This window comes from Diospyros lotus, chromosome 2, assembly GCF_014633365.1.
Source record: "Diospyros lotus cultivar Yz01 chromosome 2, ASM1463336v1, whole genome shotgun sequence".
NCBI lineage: Eukaryota > Viridiplantae > Streptophyta > Magnoliopsida > Ericales > Ebenaceae > Diospyros > Diospyros lotus.
This window is the reverse complement of record NC_068339.1, coordinates 26,112,201-26,123,085: the sequence shown is the minus strand read 5'-3', so window position 1 is coordinate 26,123,085 and position 10,885 is coordinate 26,112,201. Positions and strand designations below refer to the sequence as shown.

The following is a 10,885-nucleotide window of genomic DNA, read 5'->3' as shown; positions in this document are numbered from 1 at the left end:
CATCTTTCTCACAAGTGCTTATTCTTTCATCTATTCTCTCAACGAACGTCGTTCATTATTTATTTGCATTATTTTGTTAAAGGCTCATTCTATATTTAGAGAGATTTTGTAACTAAGAGTTTCAACTCTAAAATAATCTCATTGTATATCTTAGCGGTTGCTAAAGAGTCTATTTGGTTAGAAGTAGGAGGTTGTATATTCCTAACAATTTTTTAGAGAGCTTACTTGATTTAAGTATGAGGTTTTTAGTAAATCTGCAAAATCTACAATGAATAGTTGAAATAATGGATGTAGGTGGAGTTTGTCGAACCATTATAAATTCTTGCGTTCATCTCTTTTCTTACTTTAAATTTGTAAGCTTGTGAATCTTGCTTTATACTTATTGTTACATTGCACTAAAAGCTTATGTTCACTCAAAAAGCTTGTAAAAATCAATTTATTTTTTTAATCACTCAATTCATTATCTTTTTGGGGTACGTCCCCTCTTGAATGTGTGGTGACATTAATGTGTGACATCTACTTAAAAGGGCCCACAATGCACTCAAAAAGAAAAACCTACAATATGTCATGACAATAAATGTGGTAAATCATATAAAATATCACTAAACTTTGGTGTGTTTTTTATTTTAGTCAATAAACTTTAATTCTTTGTAATGTGATCACAAAGTTTAAAAAATTTTACAATGTAGTCACATATAAAATTTTTCGACTGATGTGACAAATAATAAAAATTATTATGTAATGACAATCAATCAGAACGTGTCACGTGTCAATATATAATAATATTATATTAAAATATTATTATACAATATTTTTATTATTTGCCACATCAACGCCGGGTCACCCACTTTGGCTATAAAGTGGTTGAAAAATCTTATATGTAACCACATTACAAAATGTTTTAAACTTATGTGATCACATTGAAAAGAATTAAAATTTAATGATTAAAATAAAAAACATACTAAAATTTTGTAATTTTTAGTGTGATTTACCCATAAATGCTTCATGCATTATGAAACAGAGAACTTAATAGAATGAGCTTAGGAGCTAAAAAAGAACAAACTAGTGAGCTGCCCACCTAGACGAGGAATGATCCAAAACTCTAAAGGAAGAACCCTCCAAAACTATCATTCCCAAACTCACTCTCTTTGACTTGCACTTATTGATAAAAAGATCCACCACGTGTTTGTATTGCACCCTTGGTTTTGTCCTTTTCCCCTCAAACCTCTTTTTCTTTTTTAAAGAAAAAGGGTGGGAGGGCACACAAGTGGTCCCCTTAATTTATTTCCTCTTGCCAAAGCAGCCACAATCACTAATGCCCCTTGAGACCTTTTCCCCTTGATCTTTCTTTCTCCAGTCCTTTGTTTTTTTCCCCGGGCCCCTAATTAGCTTATCCCAATCCTTCTTGTCTCCCTAATTGACCAATAATTTTACCATCTTTTATCTCTTAGTTCTAGTTTAAGTTTACTCTTTAACTAAGGGTGCGTTTGATATGAATAAAAAATGAAAATATAATTCATTTTTTATTTAAATTCTAAGAAATTTCATCAAAGATTTTTTTTTTTTTTTTATAAAATTCGAATTCCATCTCAGTTCAAAAAATAGAGATTTTTCTTAAAATCAAGGAATTGAAATTCTTAAGAGATGAGGTGAAAATTGAAATTACATAAAATTAGAATTTCACCTTATTTTTTACCCTCCAATCAAACGACCCTAAAATGTAAATTAGATTCCTGCGATGAAATAAAGTAAAAAAATCATCACTCACTCCATAAAAGTATTCAACGGATCACTTTATCCCTATCACAAACTTAATTTTAGAAATCATCGACTTACAAAATTATTCTTTTTATTTAATTATTTTAAATAAAATTACGAGGAAAAGGTTTAGATCTCATTATTACATAATTAAAGCCACATTACATATGCCCATAATTCACCAAACTCCAAACCCAAAATAGTAATAATTTAGTAAAAATAAGATTTAGATCACATTATTTAATTGTTTAGTAGTAATTGTTTATTTGACCACTTTCTATAAATAACTTCTGGAGTGCAACGTCATAAATTATACAATAACAATTCTATAAATTATACAATTAATATATAATTATAAAAATATTGGTCCTGAATAAGCCGCCACCAGAATGCCTATCATTTCGAACGGCCAGTGAGAGAGAGAGGGAGAGGAGAGAGAGAGAGAGAGAGAGAGAGAGAGAGAGAGATGGAGCCTCACGACGATTTACGCCAACCCATCTTACAGCAGCCGTCCACGGCCAAAGAATCAAGCTCGGAACTGGAGAAGGTGTTGTCGGACAGCCAAGTCCCACGCTTTAAGCGGCTGAGAGTGGCCGGCTGGATTGAACTGAAGATGCTCTTCCGGCTGGCAGCGCCGGCGGTGCTGGTGTACTTGATCAACTACGCCATGTCGTTGTCCACCCGCATCTTCGCAGGCCACCTGGGCAATCTTGAGCTCGCCGCCGCCTCCCTCGGCAACAGCGGCATCCAGTTGTTCTCTTACGGCCTCATGGTACGTGGGGCTCGTGCTTATCATCTCCCTAGCTAGATTTTTATTTAAATATTATTATTATTATTATTATTATTATTATTAAATTTAACTTCAAAAAATTGTCTTTTACCAATAGACCCATTGGAAGCTAGCCGAAATTGGGCAAGACAACAAGTGGAGAGGTCCAGCTACTTCTACTACTACTACTAGCATTTGATGCTATGTTGGTTATAAATTATGTTTTGTAGGGTTAAAATAATTCCTTTGTTATGTGATAGAGACCACAAACTATGTAGCATCCACTGTATTAATAATTTAAATATTATCCCTAATAAGAGTCAATTGAATTAATTTATATATGGGGAGACATTTATTTAATATTTTTATTTATGATAAATTAAACTCATATTTTACACGTGCTAATACTCTACCGCGCAGCTCGGAATGGGCAGCGCTGTGGAGACGCTGTGCGGCCAAGCGTACGGCGCCCGTCGCTACGAGATGCTGGGAATCTACCTCCAGAGATCAACGATCGTCCTAACTCTAACCGGCCTGCCGTTGACGGCGGTCTACCTCCTCTCGAAGCAAATGCTACTGGCATTGGGCGAACCCACGGAGGTGGCCGTAGCGGCGGGGACGTTCGTCTACGGCCTGATCCCGCAGATCTTCGCGTACGCCGCCAACTTCCCCATCCAAAAGTTCCTGCAATCGCAGAGCATCGTGGCGCCGAGCGCCTACATATCTGCGGCGGTGCTGGTGGTGCACGTGGCGCTAAGCTGGGTGGCGGTGTACCGTATGGGGCTAGGACTGATCGGGGCGTCGCTGACGCTGAGCCTGTCGTGGTGGATCATAGTGGTGGCCCAGTTCGGGTACATTGTGATGAGTGGTCGATGTGAGGAGACGTGGAGGGGGCTGAGGTGGGAAGCTTTGACGGGGCTCGGGGAGTTTGTGAAGCTGTCGGCATCGTCGGCGGTGATGCTGTGCTTGGAAACGTGGTACATGCAGATCCTGGTTTTAATTGCCGGGTTGCTGGATAACCCGGAGATGGCCCTCGATTCTCTCTCTATTTGGTACGAACTTTGAATTCAGTTTTAATAATAATAATAATATCCTTTTTAAAGTAGTATTTATTTTTTAATATTTTGTTAATTCTTTTTCTTTCATAAATTTTTAATATCCTATTTTTGGTATTTTTTATTTTTTATCCAACTTAATTAATTAACCCACATTTGATTCTGAAATTGATAGTGGCAAAGGACACCTTTTTTTAAAAATATATATATATATATATTCTTATGACTTTAAATAAAGTTGACCATAAATTTAATTTAAACCGAATAAGTTCTGATGACGTCATAACAAGTTGAGGGCACAATATGATCGCATCAATTGGCGTGCCCAATATGGCAGCTCACTTTTTGGATGCTTCCCCATGTGGCTGCTATAAATGGTGTAGTCAGTGTGACTTAATTGGTTGTAGTTTGTCGGTTAAGTCTATATTTTTAATTTTTATGTTTTTTTTTTTGTGATTATTTAAATTTTTTATTATTTTGATTATATTTTTAAATTTAATTTAATTTTTTTATATAATAATATAATCTTTTCATTATTTCAATTATACTTATAAATTTATATTTTTGTGTGATATAAATATAAATGACTTGATTGAATTAATTTAAAAATTATATTTAAATAGAATGTTTATACGAGAATGTGTAATTGTTTAAATCATATTAAAATTAATCTATAATTACTATCGGTCCTGATGTAGAAAAGCATTTTTGTACCAAATTAAAGTAAGAGATTTCTAACCTAACAAGAATATAGTGGGGAGGGCGTTTGTCACAATCTAATTCCAAGTGTTGGGGGATATATTCCTTGATCGTATAAATTGGTAAGTATACTCTTAAGTAATATTTTAAGTAAAGAAGTTAAAGAATGTTTTTGTGCTTCCTACGGGGGGGACAAAATAATGACTGGGTGCAGTGTGGTTGCAGCATGGCAATCAACGGGCTGATGTTCATGGTTTCAGTTGGGTTCAATGCAGCAGCCAGGTCAGTAACTTCTAATTATGGATTTCAACCCAATCCCCCTTACTGTAGTCTCTGTAATGTTGTGTTTCTTATTTTAAAAAATAATTATTATTTATATTAATAAGATTTAAATTTATAATTTTAAATAATAATTACTTTTTAAATAATTTTATTATTATTATTATTATCAAAATACAATAATGAATTTATAGTGTGGGAGAGGTGATCTTGGTAATCCTGTGTGATGATAATTAGAAGACTTGGAGGACTTGTCACAATGCTCAGGGGATGTGGGGGTCTTGTTGCAATAATCAAGTGTCCTGATGAATGGGTGATATCTGATGATCGGGTGACTATTAATGAATGAGAGGCTCATGATGATCAAGAGATCCTGAAATGACTGAGAGGTCCTGGATGATCGAGAGATCTGTCAAGACGAACAACCAATTGGGGGCGTAGGTAGAGGTCCCCGCGCAAACATTTCAATGCTTAAATTAGTTTTCGAGTGTTTGAGGGCAAGAATTGGAGTCAGAGTGGCAAAATAAGCATACTTGAGAGAGGAAGAGGTCCTTCTATTTATAGAGGAGGGAGAAGGGGACACGTGGTAACCATCTCACGTTTTTAGGATGGAATATTTTTGGCATATTTTGTGGAATCTTGACATATTCTATAGAATCTTAGAATATTCTTGTGGGTCCTCGAGAAAGTCTTGGAAAAAGGCTCTTGAGTTCAATTTGCGGAATGCCTCAGGAGGGTCTTTTGGCAACAAGAGAGGCTCTTAGGGGTGATGGATGGTACGGTCAGACGGAGATAGGCGAGTAGGCATGTTCCACTCGGTCATGGTCGAGTGTAAGGTTTTCTTTTGGATTCTTTTTGCTTGTTTGATGATATATATATTTTTTTCTTGGTTGATGGTGTTGTTTCTTTTTGTTCGATTTGTTTAATTTTTGCTCCTTGTTTATCACTTAATGAGCCCTTTCTTGTTGTGTTCATCTTCTTGACTGAGCGATGGTCACTTGATCATTTCCTTGCTCAATGCACTTGCTCAACAAGTTGTGCTTATGCTTTATCAATGGATTGATATGAAGTCTTCAATTAGGTTATGCCATCCATGACTGAGTGGGGGGTACCCACTCGCCATGGCCGAGTCCACATTTGGCCTTATTCTTTTTGCTTTGGGGTTGTTGGTTTTTGGCTCATTTAGGTATGCACTTTGTCTAGATACCTATTTGCATATTTGACACAGATTTTCCACTTGGGTCTGTTCCATATCCAAATTGTCTATTGTTTGCAGGGCATATCAATTGCTCCTTATTCTTTTTAACTAAGGATAAGAATATTAGGAAGAGGAGTACTAGGAAGAAGAGTATCTCACCTTGCAAATCTTGCGCTTGGATTCCTTTCACTTCTTTCTCTTAAACATTTACTCCAAGCAGGCAACTTTCAAGTCTCAGGGTCATTTCGGATCATTTCAAGTTTGGATCATTTGTAGCCCTAGCATTTTTGTATTTCGACTTTCCATAAATGCCAATGGCTTAAAGATGATGAGGAAAATGCTTCAGAGGATGCACGCCGAGCTGAAGCTTTTACTCCCAAAATAAAGATCCCGGTGTTTAGTTCTCCATCCCCTGAGAGTGTAGACACAACTCTTTCATGCGCTCTTAGCTCCTTAAGGGGGCATGGACTCTTCTTCTCCTTATTTCTGGTGATGCTTATTGATGAGTCAATGCTTCATTGGAAAGATCTTCAAATCTGCTCTAGAGTGTTAGACACGAACGTTGTAACTGTGCTTGGTGTTAGCTCATATACGTATCTATATTTCGCCAAAATGAGCATTGGCATATTGGGAACTTTTCCCAAACCGTGGATGTTTGTGATGATTGGCGTTCCATTTCCTAGTTGTTGGGTTATAATGAGACAAGAGACATTACTCCTTTTCGTTGTCGAGCTTCTTGTAGGACAACGAATATTATACCATTTGGTCACTAGGTAAAACAGTGTAAGTCACTCGTGGGGCAATGGATATTACATCTCCTCACTATCAAGATACTCGTAGGATAATAGTCTTATACTTTCTTACTGCCAGGCTACTTGTGGGACAATAAGTCTTGTTTTTTCTTGTTACTAGGCTATTTGCGAGACAACAATTTTGTTTTCCTCCATCATCGGGCTATGCATGAGACAATGGGCTTATTTTTCTCCTCATTGCGAGGTTATAAGTAGGGCAACAGGTTTGTTTTCCTTCTCATTGCTGAGCTATTAGCGGGACAACAGGTTTCGCTTTCTCCTCATTGTCGGGCTATGTACAGGGCAATTAGCTTGTTTTTCTCCTTGTTTCTGGCCATAAGAATGACAACGGGCTTTTTTTTTTTTACCTCGTTGTCGGGCTATTAGCAGAACAACAACCTTGTGCTTTCCTCTTTGTTAGGCTATGCGTGGGGCAACAAGTTTCATTTTCTCTTCATTGTCGGGCAATACGCGGGACAATGAGTTCCGTTTTCTCTTCATTATTGGGCTATGTGCAGGGCAATTGGCTTATTTTTGTCCTTATTGCTAGGCCATAAGAAGGTAATGGGCTTTTTTGTTTTTACCTTATTATTGGGCTATTAGTGGGATAATAGGCTTGTATTTTCCTCGTTGTTGGGTTATTAGTGGGATAATAGGCTTGTATTTTTCTCATTGTCGGACTATGCGCAACGCAACGAGCTTTGTTTTTACCTTGTTGTTGAGCTATGCGTAGGGCAACGGGCTTTGTTTTCTCCTCATTGTCGATCTATGTGCAAGGAAACGAGCTTTTTATTTTTGCCTCATTGTTCGACTGTTAACGGGACAATGGGCTTGTGTTTTCCTCGTTGCCGGGCTATATGTAGGGCAACAAGCCTTGTGTTTTTACCTCATTGTCGGGCTATGCGCAACGCAACGAGCTTTGTTTTTACCTTGTTGTTGAGCTATGCGTAGGGCAACGGGCTTTGTTTTCTCCTCGTTGTCGATCTATGTGCAAGGAAACGAGCTTTTTATTTTTACTTCATTGTTCGACTGTTAGTGGGACAATGGGCTTGTGTCTTCCTCGTTGCCGGGCTATATGTAGGGCAACAAGCCTTGTGTTTTTACCTCATTGTCGAGCTATTAGCGAGATAATGGGCTTGTGTTTTCCTCGTTGCCAGGCTGTACATGGGGCAACATGCCTTTTGTTTTTACCTCGTTATTGAGTTGTTATTGGGATAACGAGCCCTTTATGCAAAAAAAAACTTTTGATTAATCTTTTCTTTCATTCTAAAAAATGAAACAAACAAATTACGATGGACAGATAATGATAATGTAGTGCACGATAAAATACAAGCATTTTTTTACGTGGTTTAGCCAAGTGTGCTTATGTCCATGATCTTGCCTTGGGCTCATATTATTAACAATTATCATGTATACAATTCATATAAAGGGAACAATACAACTTGGGATTTATGGACGATTAGTCTTGCACAACCTGCTTGGTAATGGATAAAGTCTATTTTCTCTTCTTCCCTTGTGTGAATGATACATAACAAGTTCGTGTCTTTCGCTAATCCCCTCGAACTTGTCCCACACCCCGAGACGTAGGAAACTTCATCAACAAATAGAAGGAGGAGACTACAACCCTCATGTTGTTGAGTAGGGGTGACCCAAAATCACATTGTATGCATCGAATGTGGCTTTAACCACCATAAAGTTGGCTTGTTATGTTATGCTTTGAGCATTAGAGCCTAGTGTGATTAGTAACTAAATTGAATTGGCTACCGGGATAATCTGCCCAATAAAACTGTATAAAAGGAAAGAAACCTTTTTTAGTCTGTCATGGTCAATTCGCATATGTTCGAAGCAGTTTAAATAAATAAGGTTAACTGAACTACCACTGTCCATTAGAATTCTTTTGATGGGATGTTTTGCAATAACGACTTAAATTACCATTGGATAATCATGCAAGACGATTACGTCTCCCCTGTCAGTCAGTGTGAACGTAATGGATTCTTCATTATTTCTAGTCTCCATTACCAAGTTGACTTGGTAGGTCAGACGGGTATAGGCCTTTGGGGAAGAGAAGTTGTCTCTAGCCAAGGTTTCGCCACCCGAAATGATGTGTATAGCTTGGTGTTGGTTCATTATCTAGAGAGGGATCCTTTCTATAGTCCCTTCCTCCCTCTTGGTGTCTTCGATACTATCTCTCATGTCCCTCAAATGGCTCTTGTTCCTTCTCGACTAAAAGGAGGGTGGTCGAAGGCAGAGTCGCAAGGGCAGGGCGCGGCCTCTAGCGACGGGTCCGTTAGGGGAGCGGCTGGCACTTGCAAGCACTCCGACGCTTGAGTAAGTAAGAGTAAGAAAAGGGGTAGTGTATCAATAGGTCAGAGGGCAGAACATATCTTGGCTCTAAAAAGAGCTGGTTGATATAGGAGGAGGAGACGTCCTCCTACATGCATGTGTCATGCGTTTATAGGTGATGGAACTGACTATTCGGCGCTGGTGAAAGTTCCCAGGTGGTAGCATGGTGGCGACGAGACTCTCATTAATGTGGATGGGATTTTCCATTAATGAGGATGGGATCTGAGGCGGCCGTGCGAATACCCAATGGCAGTTACAATAATGCCACGACAGGCTGATGCAGGGCCAAGATTGGGCCTAGAGAGAGGGTCGAGATTGGGCCCAAAAAGAGGGTCAAGATTGGGCCCGGACGGTCCACAGCCCCTCAAGTCGGATGCTCGAGAAGCGGGCGTTTGAGCTAGAGAAGAGAGGCCTGGGTTATTTTTACTGCATGTGCTAGTTTTGTAGAGTTGGATTAAAATATGACCGAGGCGGTCGGCCGAGCTGAATTTTGTTTTGCTTAAATAAATGTTAGCTCTTGGGTCATTCGAGGTCTGCCTGACCTCCAAGGTAAAGTGGTTTTCTCTGTGTGCTGGCTCGTAATACGTGTGGCTTCAGGATTCGAGGCGTTCTACTTAGGAGATGGGGGTGCTATCTGGGTAATGTCCGAGCATGGTGGCCGGCTGGTCGGGCTGTCGAACACCGATAGATTAGATGAATAATGATTTGGATTTGTAATAAGGGTGCAACCCAAAGTCGTCTCCCAACGAACCTCAAATGGATTTGTCAAAACAAGACTAAACGGGGGGGGGGGGGGGGGGGGTTTATGAAAAATAGAAAACAAAATAAACAAGAACACAGTAAACCGAGATGCAACCAGTTGCAACCTTTCCTCCCTACCCGGGTGGTATCATCCACCATATAAAGAACCTATTTATCTTTAATCCCCAGATCTAAAAAAAATGCTTGACAATCGCCGAAGACTAAATCAAAACAAAGATAAAAATCACAAAAGATCTTCTTAATCAATATACAAGTTTCAATTTTTTAGCACACATATCTGAAACCGACATGAACAATTGCCCACTAAGTTTATGTTGTTTCTTGCAAACCAATGCCCCAATCGATCCTATTAGTCAAATATGTCCAAGCATCATGCATGCATTCATACGATCGCATAAAATACATACACACTTGACAAGAAGCAAAGAAACAAAACCATAAGATTAAAGATGAAAACAGATATACAAAAACGTCCAAAGATTCAAACCGGATAAGGAGTATGGCATGCAACCGGTTACAAAATCCTTAGCCTTCCATCTTGATAAGAACAGTGGAGAAAAGGAAAATTGGCTACTGTTCACGTGAGAAAAGAATAATCCTCCCCTAATGGCCTCTTAATGTGCTTAAATAGAGCATAGGGAGGAAACCCTAGGTTATCGAAACTTCACAGCTGATTTCGAATAGGATAACGTGAGTTATGGGCTTCGGCCCCTTCATAAAAATTGTAGATCAGGAAGATTAGATGAATTTGGGATTTTTAATCACTTGATTTGGATATCGGACGCCCAATTTATGGCCTTTTAAAGATTCAGCGTCTGTGCAGCTTTCCTAATTTAACCCAACTTTTCGGTCCCAACTTTGAAGCGATGTTTGGAGGCCCAAACGAACTCGGATTTCAACAAACCATACCATTACAGAAAGCCCAAGAAGTCCTATACAATATCTCTGAAGACATCATTCACGTTCTAGAATTATAACTTGGCCAAAAATTTGAAAGAAGCACAGAAGGTCAAATTTGTCAGCACACTTTTGCTTCTTTGTCTCCAATCTCCTTGTTTCCCTTCTTGCCATCAAAATTCCTCTTGACCCAGGAAGCCCAAATCTGTCCAAAATAAAATAAAATAGTGTGAAGCTCAATTCCTATAAAATAAAATAAAACAAAATCAAGATGAATAAAATGACACAACTAACGTGCAAAAAGACTAAATATGAGGACTAAATAATATGAAAA

At 38.5% G+C, this 10,885-nt stretch overlaps 1 protein-coding gene across 2 annotated transcripts in view; it reads left to right on the top strand.

Moving 5' to 3' along the window:
• Positions 1-2,131: 2,131 nt before the first annotated feature.
• Positions 2,132-10,885, top strand: part of LOC127794282 (protein DETOXIFICATION 40-like) — a 40,886-nt gene continuing 32,132 nt past the window's right edge. For both annotated transcript variants that reach the window (XR_008021595.1, XM_052325263.1), the window contains exons 1-3: positions 2,132-2,530; positions 2,948-3,579; positions 4,507-4,563. Coding sequence is in view for 1 of the 2 variants with exons in the window: in XM_052325263.1 (XP_052181223.1) it covers positions 2,225-2,530; positions 2,948-3,579; positions 4,507-4,563 (995 nt within the window). In the remaining variant the exon portion in view is untranslated. The remainder of the gene's footprint in view (positions 2,531-2,947; positions 3,580-4,506; positions 4,564-10,885) is intronic.